Genomic DNA, 25,244 nt, shown 5'->3' on the forward strand with positions numbered 1-25,244 from the left:
GGTGGGTCTCTGTGTCAGACCAGTAGAGTACACGGACAACTGCAGCCTCTCGGTCAGAGAAAGAAGTTATCTCGGTTGTCTGACTGTCAGAACACCAGGGACTCTGTCAGGACACCGTAGAATCTGACAACTCCCGAGGGAACTTTGTCACAAGACATCTGGGGCTAAAATGCCGAATAAAACAACCTGCTGCATCAGAAAACAGGCGACTGTGCCAGTCAACCAGAGGGTGTTCAGATAGTACTTTTTCTGGGGCATACATCGGCAGCACAACAATACCTTATTTCCATTTCTTTAGCATGATAAAGTCTGCTGTGAGTTGATGCAGGAGGGAAATGTGTCTGCTACTTCCTGCCCCCCCTTCTCAGGTTGTGAGGACAACAGTGTGCTTTGACGTCTCCTCAGCTGGTTCTCAACTATGAACAAAGCAGCATTTTGAAGTCACCAAGCGGTCTGCTTTCTCGTAGCTGAGCTTGTATGAGCCATACGACACTGGGCCACGGAGCGCATAATTTAAATTAATTTCATGTTCAAGTGCATAGCTTCACCCCAGAGCTAAGGAAAGAACCATTGTAGGAAGCTGGCTTTTTATGTAGGGCACCAAAATGAGGTACACTGTGTGAAAAGTCCAGACAACCCTTATTAGCTTACAGGGCTTAAATTAATAAGCTCAAATGTTCTCTTTTGTGGTAGTCTGGGCGAGCCGATTAGGCATATCAGTGGGTAGTGTTAAGCATTTGTTGTATACACAGAGCCAATAAATGAGACACACACTCAAGAAAAGAAACTTGAGACAATTTGGGAAATACTAACATCTTCATAAGATTTCAGACACCAAGATCTTCGATATTGGGCACTTACTTTAGACATTATCACATTTTACAATAGAAACAGTAGAGAATGACAGCTGTCCGATTTGAGACATGAGCCTCGAAGGCGGTAATGTTATCCTATGGGAGAAACAATCTGCACAGGGTCACTCGCAAACAACATACAGGACTCTTCTTCAGGACTTAAGGTGAGTAGGGGCCAAGGTGCAAGAAAGCACCAAGAGCTCAAGGTTACCTGCCCTGGGGCGTCCGGGTGCAGAGGTGCTTTCAGCGGTGGTAGCTTTGAACGCTACACTTTGAAGCCAATAGGAACGGTACCTGCAAAGAAAGGATGCAAGTGGGGACTGAGGAATCGATCCGGCAGAACCCAAAGAGGGGACCGGCTCTTGAGGGTCTCTGGACCACAGAGACACTGTCGGTTTCAATGGACTCAGGCTGGGAGGCTTGAGTGCATAGGGGAGAGGAGTTGGCCTAACGGCTAGGGCGGTCGGCCTCAAATCTGGGGAACTGGGTTAGGGTATCGGCAATGACGCTGAACATCCTGTGATTCTGGGCAAATCACTCAATCTCCCCGTGCCTAACAAAAATGAATGTGCCCTCATGTAATGCAACTGGCGCTATGTAAAGCGCTCCGATATTAGATTCGGGTCAAGTTCGCGCTATATAAAACTCTGTAAAAAAATTAAAATAGGCGTTTTTCCAAGTGGGACAGAGAGTTTGAGGCTCTCACATTTCTCAGTGCACCGGCAGAAGAGGAAAAAGAAACACCGCAAGACGACTTATGGCGTGGAGCTGGCCTCTTTTCTAGTCCCTCGACGTGCAATTCGGTTTCGGTGGTGTTCGAACGGAACACAAACAAGGCTTGGTGCTTGCAACAAACTCCAGTACCTCGGGTATTTTGGTGAAGGGCAGCTCCGGGGGGTCCTGGCATCTCCAAACTTGGTAGGGAGACAGATTCGACCTCCTGGAGCATGGAGACCTCCTCCTGTGCTGTTGCTGCATAGGTGGACCCGGTCGCCAGCAAATTGGTGAACCATACTGTGTGGTTGGTGCCTTCAGGCTGCTGGGAAGTTGCTCCTTCACTTCAAGGCTGGTTGACTAACTGCTGGCAGCCCCAAGGCTCTGGGAGGATGCGTAGCTGCAGGACGAGTCAGGTCTTTGCAATGGTCGGGGCAGGAGCAGGCAGGCTTTGGTGCCAAAATCCACAACTAGTCCACAGTTCTTGCTTTCTTCTGCTCTTCTTTGTCCTTCTACTTTATGAGTCAGTTGAATCGGAGTTCCTGGTGTCAGGAGTCCATCTATTTACTGAACTTATGGGCAGTAAGGGGAGTAAAAGGTAGTAGCCAATGGGCTACTTACCCTCAGGGCACTACATCCCCTATATGACCACAGAGAAAGAGTGTGGAACGGCCTGAGCTGCCGACTTCGGAGCTGGGGGAACCAGGTTCGAGTCTGCGTTGGCTTAACATCCTGTGATTCTGGGCAAATCACTTAATCTCCCTGTGCCCACAATTCAGCACCTTGAGACCCCCATGGGTGATTTGCAGCATTTTACAAGTCCTGCATGTATTTACTTCCTGTGGAGAGTGGGCATTACCCTGTCCCAGAGTCCCTATTACACCAAAAACAAGATGGTGGAATCCTCCTTCTGTGGAGAACATCAAACAGCGCACCCTAGGTGTGTGACTATCCCGGTGGTGCAGCCACCTTGTTGCATAGCTAATTTTGCACTTGTCCTGGTGCCAAATGGGCATCAGGGCAAAAGGGGGTGGCATCTCCCAGGTCAGAAGGAAGCCAGGGTCATATGTCGAAGGTGTGGGGGAGGCTGCTGGGGGGGATGTTGAAGCCCCTGGCCTTGATATGCTAAATCATTAGCCAGCTTGCCGGAGGAGGTATAAACACCTTCCTCCAGAGCAGGCCTTGCTTCTGGCATCAAAGAGCGCGGGCTATCACCTGCAGGGGGTCGGAAACAGGTCTGTGGTGGCAAACTGGATGATGCCAGTCAACCAGCACGCTAGATAGTGGTAGGTTTTTAAGCGCGCAGCTCCAAGGTGCCCTTTGGGTGCATGTTATAATAAATATATGGTTGGCAACAGTACAGATTTATTAAGACACGGTGTTTGATACCAAACAACATAGGTTTTAATGAAGCCATCATGCAGCTGGGGAACTCGTAATGACCACTGCCCATTAAGCAGGGTTGGCTCCTCCGTTAAGGTGGGGGAGTGTCGCCCCACTGCTCTGAGAGCAGAGCAAAGTAAAAACAAAATGATAACAGATGGTTATTATCACTTTATTTCTAGTCTGCCTTTAAGCTCCATGTTAGGGAGGGTGGGCCTGGTCTCGCATAACGCCAGCTAAGTGAGGAGTGGTGGCTGCACCGTTAAGTACGCACGGCGGTTTGGACGGCCGTCTTGGGCCAGCCAAACCGTCATGCGCCCTGTGCATGTTCTCCACCGGCTGCCTTGTACAGCCTGGGTGGAGAACATGCCCAGGTTCCCAGTCCCTCTCTGAGCGTCGAAACATGGCGCCCAGACCAATCACGACACTGCTGTAAGGCAGCGTCATTAATGGCTTGGAGACTCTGGGAGCCTGAATGCTTCCATTCCCAGAGAAAAAGATGGAGAAGAGGGGACGGCATTCACAGGTCTTTATGTTTTTTGCCACTCCCCCCACACCTGCCCCCTACGAGCTGCCACTGCCAGCATGTATACTTTAGACGGCTTTCTTGCTCACTTGCACCATCTAGTAATTGAACTAGACATTACAGGGGCACATTTGCGCCTGCAGATATGCCCTTGCATGTAATATGTTGCACCCAGCCGTGGGGCTGCAAGGCCTGCTATAGGGGTGACTTCTATATATCACATGAGGTGACTTTGGCATGGCGCACAGTGAGTGTCCATGCACGTGATAGAATGCACACCTTTGTACTAAAAAATCCACTTGTGAATGAAAGCGCTTAGGCACAATGCTTGCATGCAGACTTGGTCCGTGCCCTGCCCCAACAGCACGAATGTATGAAACCAAGCTGTACGGAGCGTTGTCGCGCTCCATCCACCAGTCGCACAGCAAAATCAAGAAATATTCAGAAAACTCCTTTCAAGTGAAGTAATCCATTTTAATCCATTTTTTCTTTCATATCATTTCATTTCTTTCTCCATTCACACAGTGAGCGTGTCGTGTTTTCAGTCATGGTTTGCACCATGTCCCGCAGCCTGCAATGGCAGTCTGTGTGGTATCTGTGTGTGGGTCTCGTAGGGTGGCATAAGATACGCTGCAGCCCATACGGACCCTCTTTAGTACCCATGCCCTAGGTACCAGGGGTACTATTGCCAAGGGACTTATAGGGGTGCTAAAGTACTTGCCAATTTGGTTATAATTAGACTTAAACTTGTTTTAGGGGAAAGAGCACTGGCACTGAGGTCTGGTTAGCGGTCCTCAGTGCACTGTCAGAGCTGAAAACCAGCATCTAGTAGTTCTAATGGGCGCAAAAAGTGTGTGTTTCCTGCAGCATCTGTTACATCAGCCCCATTTCAAAGTAGCAGTCCAGAGGTCTCGCTCACTCTTCGCCCCTGGAGAAATCAATACATTTGCACCGGGTAGTGCATCCAAGCTCTGTAGCGGAGTTTAAATCCTCATTAGCGTTTTAATCTTTTGGCTTCCACAGAGTCGTTTCCCGGTGAGTGCGGAGCTGTCAGGTCAGGAGGCCATCTTGCTTGTGCACGGGCCAAGTCCCTCCAGATAAGAGACATCATTTAGCACCTTTTTATTTGATATAGTATTCCTTATAAAAAGTTTATTAAAAAAAATTCTTTAAAAAAAAAAAAAAAAAAAAAGAAATGATGTGGCACCAGTAGAACTGTCACAGGTGGGATCTGCAGCCTCTTATTTAGATCAGAATCCACAGTCGGAATTTTAGTGGTGGAAACGCTGCCAATCTAGGTTGGGAACCCACCATGTCTTCTTGTCCATGGACACCTGCACCACCATGAAGCGATAGATGTTCAGCACACGCTTGCACATGTCCGTGTGCTCATTCAGAAGGCTTCTGTTCTCGTTCACTGGCTCCAACAGGATTACGTTTGCAGCGTTGACGATGAACACCTATTGACACAGTAAGAAAAAGGTGTCATCAAAATCAAACTAATTAACTTGTTGAGACTACAGTTGCTAGCACAGACCCCCCATTACATTCTTGTGCTTGCATGCTCATATATTACTGCAAACCATGAGCAGGCTCCTCCGGCTCTAGTTATGGTGCATCGCAGAACTCTCCAACGTTTCAGATATTGCACATCACTACCCTCGAGGCTCGTGTAAGTATTGCAATGCTCTGCTGGTTTGGACCTTGAAGCTAATACTGACATCCCAAATGACCCCATAAGATCCTGGTGCCCATATAATTGTCCACACTCGTTCTTTTGATACCACCTTGATCTTTGGGAGACCCAGTCAGAATGGCTCACCTGGTATATGGCCTGGGCCCCTGCTCGTATGTTGCGTTCTATTAGATCATCATCAGACATTTTATCAATGGCATCCTGGTAAGAAGAATTTCTGGTCCAGCTGGGGTTCCGTACGTGACTCGAAGGAACTGCTGCTTTTTCCTGCAAAAGACACCAAGGCATTGGTTTATGCAGATCACCTGAAGGTGATGGCCTGAAACACCACTGCTGATAAAGTACACTGAATGTATCTGTAGTTCTGCCTCCTGCAAGCCATCATAGGCAAGCGCACATCATACAAGGGTGACCTAGGGCAGCCCCATCACCCTATGACTAGCCGTGCTAGTCCCACACAGCACCAGATGTGTTCTCATTTGCAGCTTACATTCAGTTCTACTCGCTGGACACAGGGGACAGCAGCGCTGCTCCCTGCCTAGCAGCGGCCCCTCATCTCCAGCTCATATACAACGCTGCTTACTGAACGCCAGGTCACCCTTCCCTCTAGATCCTAACAGTGCTGTCACCCACACATCACCAACGGTGCCTCACAACCCTCTCACAGATAGTGTTCCCTGCACAACTCCAGAGGCACCTACATCTCTAGCTCACATGCAGTGTGCCCCCTGCCTATCTCCTATCCCCTGTGCCCTTACCTCCCTCTCACATGCAGTGCCATCCCTGAACACTGCCAGCTCCCTCGCATCCAGCGTTCCCACCCTATGCACATCCAAGGGCACACAATCCTTCACTCACATGTAGGGAGTGCCTATCCCTGAACACTGCCAGCTCCCTCGCATCCAGCGTTCCCACCCTATGCACATCCAAGGGCACACAATCCTTCACTCACATGCAGGGAGTGCCTATCCCTCTACACTGCCAGCTCCCTCGCATCCAGCGTTCCCACCTATGCACATCCAAGGGCACACAATCCTTCACTCACATGCAGGGAGTGCCTATCCCTGAACACTGCCAGCACCCTCGCATCCAGCGTTCCCACCCTATGCACATCCAAGGGCACACAATCCTTCACTCACATGCAGGGAGTGCCTATCCCTGAACACTGCCAGCACCCTCGCATCCTGTGTTCCCACCCTATGCACATCCAAGGGCACACAATCCTTCACTCACATGTAGGGAGTGCCTATCCCTGAACACTGCTAGCTCCCTTACATCCTGTGTTCTCATGCTATGCACATCCAAGGGCACACAATCCTTCACTCACATGCAGGGAGTGCCTATCCCTGAACACTGCCAGCTCCCTCGCATCCAGCGTTCCCACCCTATGCACATCCAAGGGCACACAATCCTTCACTCACATGCAGGGAGTGCCTATCCCTCTACACTGCCAGCTCCCTCGCATCCAGCGTTCCCACCTATGCATATCCAAGGGCACACAATCCTTCACTCACATGCAGGGAGTGCCTATCCCTGAACACTGCCAGCTCCCTCGCATCCAGCGTTCCCACCCTATGCACATCCAAGGGCACACAATCCTTCACTCACATGCAGGGAGTGCCTATCCCTCTACACTGCCAGCTCCCTCGCATCCAGCGTTCCCACCTATGCACATCCAAGGGCACACAATCCTTCACTCACATGCAGGGAGTGCCTATCCCTGAACACTGCCAGCACCCTCGCATCCAGCGTTCCCACCCTATGCACATCCAAGGGCACACAATCCTTCACTCACATGCAGCCAGTGCCTATCCCTGAACACTGCCAGCTCCCTCGCATCCAGCGTTCCCACCTATGCACATCCAAGGGCACACAATCCTTCACTCACATGCAGGGAGTGCCTATCCCTGAACACTGCTAGCTCCCTTACATCCTGTGTTCCCATGCTATGCACATCCAAGGGCACACAATCCTTCACTCACATGTAGGGAGTGCCTATCCCTGAACACTGCCAGCTCCCTCGCATCCAGCGTTCCCACCCTATGCACATCCAAGGGCACACAATCCTTCACTCACATGCAGGGAGTGCCTATCCCTGAACACTGCCAGCTCCCTTACATCCTGTGTTCCCATGCTATGCACATCCAAGGGCACACAATCCTTCACTCACATGCAGGAAGTGCCTATCCCTGAACACTGCCAGCTCCCTCGCATCCAGCGTTCCCACCCTATGCACATCCAAGGGCACACAATCCTTCACTCACATGCAGGGAGTGCCTATCCCTCTACACTGCCAGCTCCCTTACATCCTGTGTTCACACGCTATGCATATCTAAGGGAACATAATCTTTCACTCGCATGCAGAGGAAAACTTGCATACCACAAAGTGCCCTCACCTCCTCTCTCTCCTTATCGCCAGAAGCCTCAAGTTTTCCCTGGGTCTCCACTCCAGTGTGTCCGAGGTCCACCACAAGCCCCAGCTCCTCATTCTCACGCATGAACAAAGGTTTATCCTTCTGCTTGATCCACTGCTCATATACCTTTAGAACCTTGCGCATGGTAGCTGCCTCACAGATGGGCAGCAGGAATGCCTGCAAAAGGAGAAGAACACAACAAGCATTTCTCCAATGCTCCGACGCTGTTCAATATGTGAGCACTGATGACCCCTTACTCTTCAATCACTACAGAAAGACTATAGACGAACTGACTGGATAGGGTGGCAGTCATTTGACTCAACATGAGATAGGATGTGCTGCTGGACAAAGTGGATGCCATTCAAGCAGCTGGACAGAGGGGCAGCTATTGCAACAGCCGTGGTAAGCAGCCAATAGAAATGGACATGGCAGAAAACCAAAACACTCGATTAAGGAACACCCAAGGAAATTGTAAAATGAGGGATTTGGTGCTGTTGTGTGAGGGACAGGAAAGGGACTGAGAACAGCAATACAAACCCTGGAAAAAAATAGATTGGACAACAGGACAGCCCATAAAATTGGTAAAGGAGATCTATAACCTGACTAAAGAAAAGGACAATCTACATGACCGGATTTGTGACCAGAGGGGACAGACCAAGCTACTGGATGAATAGGCTCCCAGCTCATTGGTTGAGGAGATGGCGCACACTAATAGACAAAAGAATAAACCAGTCCCCTGGACAGACCATATCAATTTATGACTAGGCAGCCGATTGGACTAAAGTGGACAGTTGATGCAACTTGGCAACCGGAAGACAAGCCAAGAGGCAAATGAAAGGAGGCCCAAGTGATTGGCCAATGTGTTAGGAAACTGTAAGATGGACCTGTAATGGACAGATGTCCTCAACAGCCTACCCCAGTTTGCAGTCCTGTAAGCAGCTCCTGAAACTAACCTGCCGGAAGATCTCAATGACAAAGTTGACGCTGCTCCGCTTGGAGGAGAGCACCCTGCGCACAATCTCATAGTCCGTGATGTGCTCTTCATCGATGCTGCAGAGGCTGGACACACTCGGCTCTCGCTCCGTCAGTGTGCTGGTGTTCGAGTGAGACTGCTCCGGCTCAGCAGCTCGCTCACTGCTCTCATTTTTACTGTCCTCACGTGCTGCTAGGTTTGCTGCGGCCCTCTGGAGGAAAGAAGCAAAAGGCTCGTTAGAGAATGAAGGCTCTCAAGACGGCGTCTATAAACAATGACCATGAGACTTCATCAAACGGGAAGACAAACCTTACTAAGACTGACACCAGCTCATCCCAATCACCACAGAGGACAATGACTCTCGGTTAAAAACATACAAGGAACTTCATGAAGACTGCACCCCAAGGGAAATATTTCTCTCATGGCTTGCATTTTTGTAGTGTAAAGCTGGGAAAGAGTCACCAGGCTAGCAACAAGAATTCAATGGTGCAGTTTCCAGCACAGTCTCAACCTGTCATATCTTACCTAACCTAGAGGAAGCATTCTGAAACATTTCAATTTTTAATATATTGGTTTACACACAAAAATGAAAAGAATACTCTCCTGTAATTGTAGTTTTCTAGAGTTGGTATCTTTCATAGATTGACATGCTTGAATTATCCCGGTTGTTGAGCTGAGAGTCCCACAGTAACCTCTCAATAGCAGTTCTGTGTGAATGTAAGCCTAGGGCTGAAACGACGACTGTTTAGTAGCCAAGTCACATCATTTGAAATGTACTAAACTTCAACCAATCAGAGGCCATCAGTCTGATAACCACATCCTCATATGTCACCATTTTCAGATTTCGTTTCGCACTAGTGTCAAGTAATATCAGCACTAGGTGAACCTCTGAGGGAGAGGCAGGCGAGTTTCATGTGAATCTATGGAAGATACCAACCCTTGAGAGCTACAATTACAGGTAAGTAACATTTTTCTTCTCCAGAATTGCATTATTCATAGATTCCCAAGCCTGAATCAGAGTAGCAAGTAGTTCTATTAGATACTACATGCGGAAGGTGGGAAAGCAATTAAAGCGGGCTCACCTAATCGAAACAGATGGTGCAGAATGGATTGTGTGCCTGCACCATCTTTTTGTTGACTCGAATCAATAATATAGAGTAAATTTGTGTTCACCCAGGTTGCCGCACGGCAAATGTCGCCAATGACCCCCGCAAATGAAGCTGTTGATGAGGATATACTGCTGGTTGAATGCGCTGAAATTCAGGCTTGTAAAGCGCGACCTGCGACACAACATAATGGCAGCAGACACTTCACATGCTAAAGCTTGTTTCGATATCGCCATCTTCTAGTAGCACCACGGGTTATAAGAATTTCTAAATTTGCTTGTTCTGGCGATATAAAACTTTAGAAATTCCATGTCCGCTTTATGCATCAATTTGAATAGACTTCTCATAAGTTGAAACAGTACTGTTTTAAGTTGCAGACGAGTCGACCGTTGTTTGACCGGTGGGATGACCCTGAAGAGTTCTTTAAGAAACTCCTTAAGAATCCTGGTGAACCAAACAAAGGGTTGATCTCGCGCTCTTCTGCACTGTGAGATGGTTGCCAAGTAGACGCCTACCGATGATCAGTAAGACCTTCATGTGACAACTGTAGACGGCATGGAAGGATTTGATGCAGAGCCAAGGAGATTGGGTGTAAAAACAGAAATGTTTCCACTTTGCGAAGTAGGAATTATTAGTGGGAACAGCTCTAGCTTGAGCTGGAATGTCTCTACAGACCTCATTGTTTGCAGGAGCCATGCTGATAATCCGAGAGGCGATTGTTCCAGATGAAATACTTGGCTGTTGCTGCAGGAAAGGAAGTTCAGAAGTGGTGATAAACAGCAGCAGCCGCTCCATTAGAATGCTGACGAGTCTTGGGGCGGATCCAGGGGATGACGCTGGGGGTATCGGGGGAATGGTGGGCACCGTTACAATGTGCATGAGGTGTTTGGCCGGCTGTCTCCGGTCGGCCAAACCCTCCTGCGCGGTGCAGCTCTCTCCAGCCTCAGCTGTGTTGCTGCGGCCGAAGAGTGCAGGCACAGCTCCCCTGCGGCCGGAGAGGGCAGGCACAGCTCCCAGTCCACCTGGGAGAGCAAGTTGCCAACACTAAGGCCAATCCTGCACCCTCCGCACCTCACTCCTCTGGCCCCCTCTGACCCCCCCCCTCCCCACATCGACAGGGAACAGGCCGATACAGGTGTTAGCTATATGAATGGTTGTTCTGATAGGAGAAGAAGCTCTGCGAACCAATAAAGTCTCGGCCACCACGGGGCTATTGGTATCATTCGGCACAGTTCCTTCTTTATTTTGTGGAACACTTTTACGATTAGGAGAAGTGGGGTCAAAAAGTGTAAGCAAAGGTCCAAACCAGGCTATTTAAAACCCCTTCCCCCACGAGCCCGGTACAGCATGCCTGTTGCATAGAAAAGACATTTCCTGTTCTGATCGGTCGTTAACAGGTCAACATTTGGTCTTCCCCAGCGCTTGAAGGTCTTGTTTAACTGGGTCTGATGTAGTTGCCATTCAAGACACGCTGTGCATGTTCTGCTCAGGGAGCCCCCCGTGCATTCTCTGCTCTCAGAATATGTTCTGCAGTTAATTGGATGTGGTTATGATGGCCTAATCTCAATGGGCTTCTTCTGGTAGGGGAGAGACCAGGTTCCTCCTAGTTTGTCCCGGGAGTACACGGATGATGTACTGTCCATGCGGATCACGGAAGAACTTCGGTTAATTCTTTGAAGGAAAGATTGCAGACCCAGGGGAATGGCTTTCATCTCTAAACTATTATTATGGAGAAGACTTTTGTCTGTTGGAACACGCCGCTCAAGGCCAGATCTTGAAGATGCGCCACCCAACCATCCAGGGACACAATGGAAGTGCTTTGGATTGACAGTGGAGGCCCGTCGCTCTAAATCCGAGATACTTCCGGTTATTGGTTGGTCAGGGGTATGGAGAATTCATACTGTAGATCCAGGGTGGGCAAAAAATCTCCTTCCTGCTAAAGCTGGAGAATTTCTTGTAGCGCAAAGCTGCGAAATTGCTGCTTTTTTAGAAAAGTGTTTTGAAATCATATCTTGATCTCATAGATTGTTCTCCATTCTCCTGGTTTTTTTCTTTATTAAAAAGAAGCATGATAGGAAACCTTTGTTTTCCAGTGACTCAGTGACTGGTTCTATGGCTCCTTTCTTTATGGGTATTTGTTTGAATTATTCATAGATCTTGATGCGTGTCCTTTGGATGGACTGAAGGAGGAGGTTTTATAAGAATTCAAATGTATGCCTCAGACTCATGAGATCTAGGACCCATCGATCTGTTGCTATTTTCTAGTGGCTGATTTAAGAAGAGACTTTTCCTGCTACTGGAACAGGGACACATGATGCCGTGGCCGCCAGACATCGGTCACTGACGTCTCGAGGTGTAATGAGCTTTACTCTGATGACCAGGCCTTCAGCAAGGAGGTTGTCTTTAGACGCAGGTGGTGGTGTTCTATTCTCTGGTTGTACGGTTGGCAGCATGGCTGTTGTCCCTGCAGGATTGGTACTTATAGCCACCTCTAAAAGGGAACTGGTTTCTACCGCTAGCTCCTGAAAACAGCTGTGAACTTCGCTGCTATAACAATTCTAAAGATCATGCTGTGCCCGTAAAGTTGCTTTATGTGCACCATCAACATGCTGGCCAAACAGTGGGTCGCCATTGCGAGGTATGTCAAAAATTAAAATCTCCCCTTGAGTTTGAAATTGTGTTGCTTTTAACCACCCTTACCTTCTTAATAACGATGCACCAACCAATTGCCGAAAGTCAGTTGTGGCCACTGAGAATTTAATAATAGTCGAGGAAGTTCTTTCACCTTCATGCAAGATGGCTTCAGCCTCCAATATTTGTTTTTTATTTCAGGAAGCATATCTGTGAATGTAGGAAACTGGAATTTTGTTGCAGTTGTCCCCCCCCCCCCACACTTTTTGCCCCCTTTAGAACTGCTAGATGCTGGTTTCGGACTCTGACAGCGCACTTAAGCCTTTTAACTGGACCTCTGGGCCTGTGCTCTTTCCTTAAGACAAAGGTATGCTCAATTGCTCACCAACTGCCAAGGACTTCAGTACCCCAGTAAGTGCCTAGTAAATGAAACCCAGGTTACCCAGGGCTTAGGTACTGAAGAATGTCCCTAAGGGCAGCAGCACCCTAAGGGACCCACACACAAATTGCATTCTGCCTGCCATTACCGGATGTGTGAAAGGGTGCAGACCACTGTGAAAACACAATATGGCACACTCCCTGTGTGCCAAGCCAACGCCTATATTATATCTAAAGCGATACCATCATCCCCTTTGGTATCGTTTTGTTCGCCCTAAGTTGGCAGGGTATGCCCAGACGTGGGTCCCTTGCTCACTTTGCCACCGGATTCAAGATAGCCTGGCTGATGTGGTTATGAACCCGAAACCGGTCCCAGGAAGCTTGTTTCCGGTCCAGGGAAGACATGGCTTGGCAGTTCGGGCTGGACTGTTCCCATGAGGCACAGGGTCAGACCGATTTGTATATGGCCATGTCTGAACTGGGGTGGTGGAGTGAGCTAAAGAATGATGATGGATTAAACCCAGATCAGTTGACTGGGAGTGAGTGTTTGATTTGCTCAAACGCTCCGTCCATCATCTCCTTTGGTTTCGCTATTTTATATGTAAGTCACCTCTACAGCAGGCCTTATAGCCCTAAGGCAGAGTGCATTATATTACATGTGAGGAAAAATCTGCATTAGCATCTATGCCCTGGAGCGGTCTATTTCAATTACTAGAGTAGCAGGGAAGCCATCTTAAGTATATTACTGGTCACGGGTCATTACAAAGTTCCCCAGCTACTTGATGGCTTCACTAAAACCCATGGTGTTTGGTATCAAACACCTTACCTGAATACATCGGTACTGTTGCCACTACTAGAATTATTATGACAAGCACAAAGAGGGCACCTTAGAGGTGCCCTCTGAACAACCTACCACTATCAAGTGTGCTGGCTGACTGGTATCTTCCAGCCTGCCACCATAGGCACGTTTCTGACCCTCCCGCAGGTGAAAGCCTGCGGGAGGGTCAGAAACAATGCCAGCTCTAGCAGGAGGAGTTAAAACCTCATCCAGCAGGATGGCTAGTGATTCAGCATATCAAGGCCAGGGGCATCAAAGGCCCTGCTGCTTTTTATTAATTAATTAATTTATTATTGTTTTATATAGCACGAACTCGGCCCAAACGTATCAGAGCGCTTTACATGAGCACCAGTTGCATTACAGACGGACAAAGACATTTTTGTTAGGCATGGGGAGATTAGGTGATTTGCACAGAATCACAGGATGTTGCGCATCCCTGTCCAGACAAACACAGTTCCTAAGCTTCAAGGCAGACTGCTCTAGCCATTAGACCACATCCGCTTCCCTTTAAAATGTGACCCGGGCTTCCACCAGACCTGGGAGATGCCTCTCCCTGTCCTGAGGCCCATCTGAGACCAGGACAGGCAAGAAAATTAGCTAGTCAGGAGGAGTGTTCAGTCTCAGGTTAGAAACACCCCTTAGGTGGGCTGCGTGAAGTGAACACCGAAAGAAGAGTTCACCATCTTGTTTTTGATGGAATTAGAAACTCTGGGACAGGGTTATGCCCACTCCCCAAAGGAAGTGGTCATATAGGGGTTGTAGTGACCCCAGGGGTAAATAGCCCATTGGCTGCTACCCTTCACTCCCCTGGACGCCCCAAAATTGAGTATTTATGTGGCCCCCAGATACCCAAAAAATTAGGTCTTTGGGGAGTGTGGTCTTTGTGCTCCAGGTGGCCACATCGGTCTCCTCGCTGAGTTTGGAGATGCCAGGACCCCCCGGGAGCTGCCCTGCACCAATACCCGGGGTACCGGAGCAGTTACTGCAACCAAGGCTTGTTGCGTGTCCAGTCTGGACACCACCGACCTACTGACGAGTGACATCAGGATCCACAAGGCCAGCACTGAGTGTGGCCTTGCTGGCCCATTTTGGCCCCTTTCACTAGGTCTCTGAAACACAGTAGGAGCCTCTGAAGGTGCAACCCCACTTGGCAAAACACATATAAACCAGAGTCCGAGTCTTTAGGAAGCTGACTAATTATACATTATACCAAGAAGCGGTACACTGTGCAAAGAGTCCGGGTATTCCATTATGAGTGGACATGGGCGAAGCAATCCCAAGGTGCTCTTTAAGGGGGTAGGGTGACATAATATGTGCTGCAGCCCTTAGGGACCCTCTTTAGTGCCTCAGGCCCTAGGTACCTTTGTTGGGGACTTACAGAGGATGCTAAAAGTATTTCCAATTGGGGTATAATTGCACAGTTTTTGGAAAGAGATCGGACACTGGGGACCTGGTTAGCAAGAACCCAGTGCATTTCCAGTCAAAATGACATCAAATACCAGGCAAAACGTGGGGGGTGACTGTAGGAATGTGCACCTTTTTTCATGGTTGCCCCCCACTTTTTGCCTGATGTTGATGCTTTTTGACTGAGTGTGCCCTGGGTTCCTGCCAACCAGGTACCCAGGGCCAATGTTCTTTCCCTAAAACTGTACTGTTGCAAAACCCAACTGACAACTCTCTGGCCACATGCAAGTCCCTTGTAAAAGGTACCATGGGTACCAAGGGCACTGTGACCAGGTAAGGCCTTTAAGGGCTGCAGCACTTACTGTCCAAGGCCCTGTACCTTAAAACACACACACTGCCATTGCAGGCTGCATGTTTTGGTGCAGAACAAAGTGAAGAGTCGACATGGCACACATCCCCGTGTGCCATTCCTACAACACACTGCCTATGGCACAGGTCAGCCACCCCTCTAGCTGAGTGCACTATGCCACTGGTGATGGCACAGGTGCATGAGCCCTGTACCCCTACAGTGTCTAAGTCCATTCTTAGACATTGTAGGTGCAGTAAAGCCATAAAGATTATATGGTATGGTAGTCTATCATTACGAACTCCACAGCACCATAATGGCTTTACTGAAAACAGGGAAGTTTAATATCAAACCTTTCAGCACATTAAACCCACACTGATGCCAGTGTGGGATTCAATGAAAAATGCACTCAGCGGGCATCTAAGAGATGCCCCCTGAAAAACGACCTAACTAGTGTCCTGGCGGACTGGCTGCTCGCCAGCTGCAACCCCCAGACATGTTTCTGGACGCCTGGGTTGAGAGCCTCACGCTCTCGGGGTCTGGAAACAAAGCCAAGCCTCCTCCCCCAGGATGGGCAGAGTCCACGAAGGGGAAGCTTCAAAGGCCTGCTGCCTTTGTGAGCTGCCCAAGCCATTTGCTACTCCCAGCAACTGGCCCCCATCGGTTCTGAACCCCACTTTGGGTGGGAGAATCGGCAGGAAACCAAGCTAGGAGGAGAGGTGTGCCCACCTTTGCCAACCCCACCCCTCAGGTGGGGGAGGCAAGGTGAAGCACAACTCTCAGTCCCCGACATCTTCAAGATGGGGTACCCAGCCAACCTGAGTGAGGCTTATGCCCCCCTCCCACTGGAGGGTGGCATAAAAGAGGGTGTACCCACTCCAAGGAAGGGACCCATAGGTCCCAACCAGTACCTACCTGAAATGCCACTAAATCGAGTATTTAGGGGCAACCCTGAACCTTTCCTCTGGAGAAAAGAAGAAACAAGAAGAAGGACCGAAGAGTTGTGCTGAAGGAAGAAGGAGGAGGGCACCAACTGACTTGGCCCCAGCCCTACCAGCCTGTCCCGACCTCGACCTGCTCCAGTGGAATCCCGGTGTGTCCTGCAGTCAACAGCCCCCTGTAGGAAGCTGGCTCTGTATATACTATAAAAATAACAATATATTCTTTGGTTGGCAAATACGGAGAGAACCCTTACTCATTCACTAACCTAAATCACACACATTCAATCATGGGGGATACAGTACTAACTGAAAAAGCAGTGTGCCATTACACAAGACAAATATTAGAAATGTGATCTATCAATTTATTAAAAACATATAAAAACAATTGTAGTAAATTAAAAAACAATTAATCATACATAGTATAGTTAGATTCAAAATCAAAAAAAAAAAAATCACACTATAAATAAACAAATGAACAGACTCAATAACAAAGACAATTTGACGCAAGTATTAAAAAGACACTACACTTTGTCATAAAGGGACCAAATCCGTATGAGGTAGCGTTGGGGCTGGACCCCGATGTATAAAAGACAATCAATATCTAGTGTGGCAGCCCACTGCGCGGATCATGGTTCTATTGCGTCAACGCGTTTCAATGGTATTATCTTGATTTAAACCATCTTTATCAAGACTAAAGATATGACTCTCTGATGATATCTTAAAAAGTAGCTTGACCAAAGTGCAGTAGTCACTTCTATCCTGAAACTCCTTGTCGGGAATATAAAATGCTTCTCCCAACACCTGAAAATATTTTTTTAAAAACCTTGTATAAGGATTAATACGAAATGCAGAATTGAACAGCAGCTAGCCTTACTGCCCTTCCTTCGTCGTGTAATCTCCAGCACTATTAGGGGATAACTTCCAATGGTGGTATAATGCTGCCGACTTAGGCCTGAATGATATATCACAGGGTTTCCACAAGTCCTTTATTTGATAGAGTCTTAAATCCTTTAGTATGGCAGCACCACTCTGCATCCGTCCGCAGTTGTTTCTCAATAAACTTTCTGTATATACTATACCAAAGTGAGGTATAGTGTGCACAGAGTCCGGTGGAACCCCAAAGGTGGGCAGAGGTAAAGTTAGATAGCACCTCGCTCTCTATTTATGGTAGTGTGGGCGAGCAGTAAGGCTGTACCAGAGGACAGTGTTAAACATTTGTTGTACACACTCAGTCAGCAAATGATTTCACACACAGACTGAACTTCAGACCAATTGGTTTTGTTTAAAAATATTCTTTTCGTTATTTTATTTTCTAGAACCAAGCAAGCTTCGCACAGGTACCCAATATATTCTTTACAATAGTAATGCAATGCTTTTGATATACTGTACATATACTTTGTATTGGCTGTTTAGTAGAATGTCAAGTAGATTACTTTACAGATTACTTTTCTTACACAGTGCAGTATACCTGGATACTGCACTGGGACATTTCCTGTAAACAGGTAAGTAAAAGCATTTTTGTTATTTAGTTACAATTTTACAGGGTTTCTTAGATTTTCCAACTCTACACTTAGAAACATTTCACAGAAAACCAGTCAATGTTATCTTATGGAGGAAAATAGGGTTATTTGTTCAAAGGTAAGTATTCGGCTGTGAGAGTTGGTATTCTGGGGGTAGACTCAGGGGTCCCCCAGGGTCGAGGATGCACTCTTGCAACACCCTCACCGGCACTAGGGCGGCCGGGTGCAGAGTACTGAGGACCAATGTTTTCCGAAGGGGCATAGGGGACCATCGGTTGGTGGCTGCTGACGAGCAGGCCACTAGGTTGTAGGAGCAAAGCTCATGGACTTAAGCTCAGGGCAAAATGGGGGTTCATGCCAGCACAAGAGGTACACCCTCAGCGGCACTGGGGTGGCCGGGTGCAGAGTGCTGTTTTGGCGTTGGGCATCCTGTAGCTTTCACTGGGGTGTCTCCAGTTTGCAAACACACTGCAGGCTCGGGGACAAAGGTCTTCTGGGTGCGAACACCACTTATAGAGGTAAGTTGGGATGCTGGGGGTTGGTTAGGCACCATCCATTGGGCCAACCAAGGCCGTGGGGCGTCGGGTGCAGGGGTGCCTTTTAGGGTCGGATCTTCTTACCAGCTCCTGATCGCGGTTGGGGAGGGGGGGGGACCTTCCGGTGTGAGGCTGCAGGCATCGCTGGAGGCTTGAGGCAGGTCAGGGGTCACCAGATCTCGGGTCAGGATTGCTGGGGAGACCTCCTCGTGGTGATTGGGCCACTCAAACTCAGGCCGTGGGCGTTGGGTGCAGAGTGGTGCAGACTCGCGGACTTTGCCGGACCTGGAGTGTGTGGGTGAACAAATCCGGTGTTCATGGGAGACAGTCTTTTCTTTTGAAGGCAGGACAGGTCCTCGGGGTTCTTGAGGCTGCTGGCTGCAAGACACACTGGAGTTTCGCTTCTGCAGGTTCGAGGTGGGGTCAGGCCAGTAGGGCTGGGGCCAAGTCAGTGGGCATCCTCCTCTTGTTAGCTTTGGCACGGCTGTTCGGTCCTTCTTCTTTTCTACTTCTGGATTCTGGTCTGACTTCTTGGTTCTGGGCTACCCCATGAATACTGTATTTAGGGGGTGTTTTAGGGGTCTCAAGGTCAGTAGCCAATGGGCGACTGACCTTAGGGTGCTCAGCCCACGTGGGGAAGTGAGCATAATCCCTAATCCTGATTGGAGAGTGTCTGCCTTCTGCAAGAAGGCGGGCATGAAATAGTGGGCTTCACCTCACCTCCCCCATCTGACGGTTGGGGTTGGCAGAGGTGGGCGGACATTCCGGGCTGGCTAATTTTTCCCGCCTGTCTACCAGCTGAAAAGGAGGGGAGACAGGAAGAGGGCCTGCTCTGGACAGCAAGAGAGGCTAGGGGTCACATTACAAAGGCTGCCTGGCCTTTCAAGCTCCTCTGCCACAGATAGCTCCTCCTGGCCTGAGGAGGTGTGAACACCTCCGCCCAGGAAAGGCTTTGTTTCTGGGCTCAGGGAGCGAAGGCTCCCACCCTAGGGCTCCAGAAACATGTTTCGTGGTGGCAGGCTGGTGTGTACCAGTCAGGGAACCCACCAGAGGCTGGTAGTTTTTCAAGGGGCATCTCCAAGATGCCCTCCGGGTGCATTTTTCAATAAATCCCACACTGGCATCAGTATGGGTTTAATGTGCTGTGTTTGATACCAAACTTCCCAGTAAAGCCATTATGGTGCTGCGGAGTTCGTAATGACAAACTCCTGGCACCATATACTCTTAATGGCATCACTGCACTTACAAGGTCTAAGAATTGGCTTAGACACTGTAGGGGTACAGGGCTCATGCACCTGTACCCTCACCACTGGTGTAGTGCACCCAGCTAGAGGGGTGACTGATCTATGCCAGGGCAGTGGGTTGTAGGCATGGCACACAAGGATGTGTGCCATGTCGACATCACTTTGTTCAGCACCAACACACGCAGCCTGCAATGACAGTGTGTGTGTGTGCGTAAAAGTACAGGGCCTCTAAGGCTGGCACAATAACAGCTGCTGCCCTTAGGGGCCTTCCCTGGCCACAGTGCCCTTGGTGCCCATAGTGCCTTTTACAAGGAACTGACATGTGGCTAGAGAGGTCCCAATTGGGGGTACAAGGTACAATTTTGGGGAAAGAACACAGGTGCTGGGAACCTGATCGGCAGGGACAAAGGGCACATCACGTCAAAGTGCATCAGTAGTCTGGCAAAAAGTGTGGGGGTTACTGCAACAGAAACCCAGCTTCCTACACAACCCAGAACCCAAGGACCTGCCCTGCCTTCCCCAATAAGATTTTGTCTCCTGTGAGCACTGGATTTGCTCACCAACAGACTCTGGCTCCTGCCAAACCCGCGAGTCAGCACCACTCTGCACCGGACACCCACGGCAATCATGACCTGGGATCAGGGCAGAATGCGGTTGGTAGCCAATGGGCTACCAGGTGCCCTCCAGCTGGTGACCACTTCCTCCGAAGTACGGCATCTGGCTAACCCAGTATGCACCATTCTGCCCAATCTCAAAACGGCAAGACCACTCTCTTGGTATACAGACCTCACTAGCCCAAACCCAGGGTGTGGCTACCTCAAGGGTACACACCCCTGGGGAAATCGGTTTGCAAACTGGTTTCCCCTCTCTGCTTCCTGTGCCAGCCTGTCTACCTCAACAATGGGACATCCCTCTCCCTAGTGCTACATATCTGCCCTTCAAAGGCAGCTTCAAAACCAATACCTGCTTTTGGGGCCAACACCCAAGTGGCTTACTGCAGGAGGGAGGGGACACCTGCCTGGCCTGGAATACCCTCATTGTTGTCCTTCCTGAGTCTTGTTGGCACATCTCTCCTGGAGGGCAGAAAGATATCTTGTGGAGCAGGCTCCATGTGTGCCCAGGAAGCCACAGGAGTTTTAAAATGCAACAATGTGGCAGCTTTGCTAAAGCTGCACACTGCGACAAGTAGCATTCATTTGGACTTGCGTTATGTTGGGATTAATGTAATGAGTAGTTTGATACCGTGGAGCGCCGACTTTGGTCGCACCATTCAGGAGTTCGCACAACTGAGGGGTCAGTGTGTAACCCTGTACTCCGCAATCAGGCAACCCCGTCTATCCACAGTAAAAACAGTAGTTTAACATGTTTGACTACCAGGACATGTAAAGTACATGTCTTGTCGGTGTCGTATGTTGCACCCTGCCTTTGGGACTTGGTAGGCCTGCCAGAGGAGTGACTTGCATGTCCAGGGGAAGTGGTGGCCTTGCGATTGCTTTTAATTGCAAGTTGGGCAAGCAGTGGACGACTGCTCTACCGGTCTGCAGTGGGGGATCTCAAGGGTGGCATAATCAGTGCTGCAAGTCCTGTACATCCTCTGGATACCAGGGCACCATTCAATAGGGACTAAAAGGTATGGTAGCATCGTTAGCAGGCCTTATGCACTGTCAAGAGTCGAAAAACCAGCAGCATCAGTCAGAAAACTTGGGGGGGACCACAGAAAAATATCAGACCACATTCACCTACTATGGGAAGGTATTAATGCTAAGGCACTTGACACTCTTACAGGATTGGCTGTCAATGCAGAACATCTCTTGCCAATATTACCTACCCTTCCTTCCCTGCCCAAGAGGGCAGCCCAGGGTGTCACTGGCGTGCAAGATCTTCCGTGCGCTGCTTGCATTATTGCCAAGGCCACTGGAATTATGCAGCAGGCGAACACCAAATTATGCAACATGGTTCACATAATTATGCGACAAGAAATGGCAAAGTATGAGGCACGGTGCAGTACATTTTATGATAGTATTACTTCTTTATTTTGAGGTATTAACCAATGTTAATTCGGTCTTGCCAAATGATCTGCCTCATTGGTACCAGCTTACCAAGCAAATACATTAATAACCAACTGAAAGAAGACTAGTTAACCATTGAGAAGGACATTGCAAGGCACTCAAACATTTCACCACATTTTTGGTAACTTTTGATCTGTTTGAGCTAGAAACGTTTTTTAAATTAAAATCTGTAGATGGCAAATGCGGCAAAATCCTAATTATGCGGGGATAAAAGCTGCGGCTGCAGAATGGCATAAATCCAGTGGCCCTCCTTACTGCTGAAGATGGCCATGGGTGCTCACTAAGGTAGACTGGAGTATCATCAGGGACTTCATTCTTTTTATCTGGTCCCATTGTTGCGGAGTTCTTCCTTGTTTTGAGGCCCTCTGACTATGTGATCTATTATTGGGATTGCTCTGACCATCTGTCTGGTTGGCTCTTTCAAATCGTACAAAAAGCAATCTGTTTCTTTACATGTCAGAGGAAGGTTCAATCTTTTAGATGCCATTTTCATGAGGCTGCGAAAACCACCCATGTCATCCAGGGGAATCTGACGGAGTTAGAATTGCATCCCTTTCCACAGTAGATCTATAAGCATCCAACTCAGGACCAGTACCATCAGAGGAAAAGGGTAGAAACGTCCCTCCCTCTTAGGCATCATCCGTGTAGCCGTCATCATGGTCAGGCTGACATGGATGTAGAACATGAGACGCTGCTAGAGAGAGAACCAGTCTAAGTCGTCTTTTGGGTACTTTCGAAGGTGCACTAGGGGTGGTGGGTGCAAGGGAGAGTAGCGGATGGTAAACATGGTAAAAGAACTTGGTTTCTCTGACCCCGTTATGAAGGCTTAGGGAATCGTGAATAATAGTTGGCTAACATTAAATGTAGACCTTTAACAAGAATTAGTTGAACCTGCATAACAGGTTGATCAGAGACCTGTGTCTCTTTCAAAAGGTTCCTCACTGTATGTAGGAATCTGGCTCCTTATGTAATATACCAATAATTGGTTATTTCGTGTAAGGAGTCCAGAGTCTCCCCCAGAAGTGTACAGGGCTCAATGTAAATCCAAAGTTCTCTATTTGTGGAAGTGTAGTCGAGCAGCCAAGCACAGAGAAGTGTAAGGCATTTGTTATACACACAGTGACTAATAACATTAAAAGGTAAGTACGTTTTTAAATAAAAACACTTTTCACTTTAAAAAGTGGGCTCTTAGTGCAATTTTACAGTTCACCAATGTCAACTTATGGGAGCAAAACAAGAACACAGATTTGAAAGTAAATACACGACTTACAAATCCAGTGTTTGGGGTTTCAGGTCAACAACTTACTGGCAACTTAATTATTTTGAACTAGACTCGGACCTAAAGCCTAAATTAGTTGCCTTGGGTGAATACTGAAAAAACCAAGCAAACTGGAAATGTGAAAAGAAAAAAAACCTATAATTTTTGCCCGTAAAAAGTAAAAATCCTTGCGGTGGCTAGAAAGGGAGAAATTGGAACAGGATAACACTAATAACAGGTTAGGTGCGATGTTCTGTTTAATAAACCGGGCTAATTATTTTCCAGTTATTAAGACAAGTGTTCTAACAGGAGTCGTCACTCTTCTTTATTTTGATGCTCGCTGTTGGAGTGGGGCATTTATCAGCCTCCGTACTAGAAACGCCTATGGGGAATCCTATACCGCAGTCACCAGATGGGACTGAATTATTGGCATTAGATTCACAAGTGAATTGAGCCAACTCGGCTAGCTTCTTAAAAACAGAAGACCTCTCACCCAGGGCTACAAGTGCTCAGCCCTGAAATGGCTTTGAAGTTTTGGGATTTGTTGGCCAAATCCTGTTTTATAAAATATTTCACTCAATTTATGGCTTCTGAATCAAACACAATTTCCTACATTTGATGTCAGGCTCTGAGAGAGGGGTGTTGGATCACACCGTTCAATGTATTAACCTTATGGAATGAATCGATCACAGGTCGCTCAAATGGTGTTATTTCCCTATGAAGTAAGGATTTATTTCACATCTGCTGTGGAACAACTATCTGTGAAAAAGCAGGTTTTAATGGTCATGAAGAAGATCAATAAAGTGTTACATGTACTTGTCAGAAAGTGCCCTCTGTTTGCATGGTTCCCTCCACTTTTTTCTAAACTACTGCGTGTGCCCTGGGTTCCTGCCAAACAGGAACCCAGGGCCTATGCTCTTTCCCTAAACTGGATTGAAAACAAAACCCAATTGACCCTTGTAAATGGTTCCACTTGTACCAACGGCACTGTGGCCAGGGAAGGCCTCTAAGGGCTGCAGCACTTATCGTGCCATCCTTAGAGGCTCTGTACCTTTACACCCACACACTGCCTTTCCAGGGTGCAGAACAAAGTGAAGAGTCAACATGGCACACATACTTGTGTGAGAAGGGAAAACAGCTGGTGTGCACTCGAATAATAGAAGTAAACCCAAATTTAATGGATAGTTCACAAACTTAAGTAAAGCTTAGTGTGCTGACCCTGAGGTGATTCCACCCACCACCTGAATTCAAAAGCGTAAGGGACTAGAGCAAAATGTTCTAGACAGGGAATGCACTACTTATGTAACTCAGAAAATGAGTAAAGGACAAGTAAGACATCATTATCAATTTAACCCAACAGGGAATTAAGTACACCATGTAATCATCTATGAGTTGTTTGAAAGTGAAACGAATGAGTCTTCTTTTGTTCTTGTAGCAGTGTTGATTTATTCACACTTCTATCAAAATCAAAGCGCAATTAAAGATGCTTATATACAGCGTACTATATTACAAATAGTATAGCTCAATTTTCATATTTTCCCAATGCATTTCGGGCGTGATGTTCGCCCTTCTTCAGGGGATATCTGAAAGTAAAACATCAATCAATCATGTGCGTGATAACTGATCAAGAGCAACAGTATGACAATTTCAAGGAAGGCGATTTTGACGTCACATGGGTCTTACAACAAAAATAGAGCAGTGGAGAATTTCATAATTGTCATTTAAAGACCAAGAGGGGGTGTAGTCCCGGCAAGAGAGCAGCGTGATTATGAACAGAAAAGTGGAAGACACCGTATCTGACTCAGAGTCGAACGTGCACAGAAACAAACGAAAACCACCACCAAAGCTGAACGGCGGATAAATACCTTGAAGAGCTAGAGTCTCTAGAATTAATCTAGAAGTGTAAACAAGGGGAACCACAATCTAAAAAAATGAAAGACGTAGTGTTAAGAAAATGTGCCAACGGAACACTGATACGGTAGTACCATGAGCAAAGAAAGCGCTTACCAAGAATAATGCTGGCCCTAACGGACAATGAGCAACAGTCGAGAACTGTATTAACAATGGCGCGGAAACAGCGCGGTAATGTGAAATGTAGCAGCCTGCAAGATAACGAGTGGGAAAGATTAGACTCAGCGGTTAATATACCGCAAAAACTCAAAACTGCGAAAACAAGTCAATCATAGTACCTGGTAGTAACTGCGGATATCTACCAAATTCGTCCGTTTGTTCAAAGGGCAAGAAGTTAATCCACACGTGGATACCAGTTGAGTACGGGATCGCAGTTAAAACAAAAGTGAGGGCGGGCTTATAAACACGGGAGACAGTTGCGGCCATATTGAATCGGGAAGTGGGAAACAAGTGCAACGAAAGAGGGACTAGTCAACACAAAGGACAGTGGCGGCCATATTGA

General features: G+C 48.0%; 1 protein-coding gene across 9 annotated transcripts in view; it reads right to left on the reverse strand.

Annotated features, from left to right (window-relative positions):
• Window positions 1-25,244, reverse strand: part of RALGAPA1 (Ral GTPase activating protein catalytic subunit alpha 1) — a 717,351-nt gene that overhangs the window by 551,462 nt on the left and 140,645 nt on the right. For all 9 annotated transcript variants that reach the window (XM_085627452.1, XM_085627453.1, XM_085627449.1 and 6 more), the window contains exons 10-13: window positions 8,541-8,771; window positions 7,570-7,764; window positions 5,300-5,440; window positions 4,789-4,937 (exon numbers count right to left, since the gene is read on the reverse strand). In XM_085627452.1, coding sequence (XP_085483578.1) covers window positions 4,789-4,937; window positions 5,300-5,440; window positions 7,570-7,764; window positions 8,541-8,771 — 716 coding nt within the window. The remainder of the gene's footprint in view (window positions 1-4,788; window positions 4,938-5,299; window positions 5,441-7,569; window positions 7,765-8,540; window positions 8,772-25,244) is intronic.

Source organism: Triturus cristatus, chromosome 9 (genome assembly GCF_964204655.1).
Source record: "Triturus cristatus chromosome 9, aTriCri1.1, whole genome shotgun sequence".
Taxonomy (NCBI): domain Eukaryota; kingdom Metazoa; phylum Chordata; class Amphibia; order Caudata; family Salamandridae; genus Triturus; species Triturus cristatus.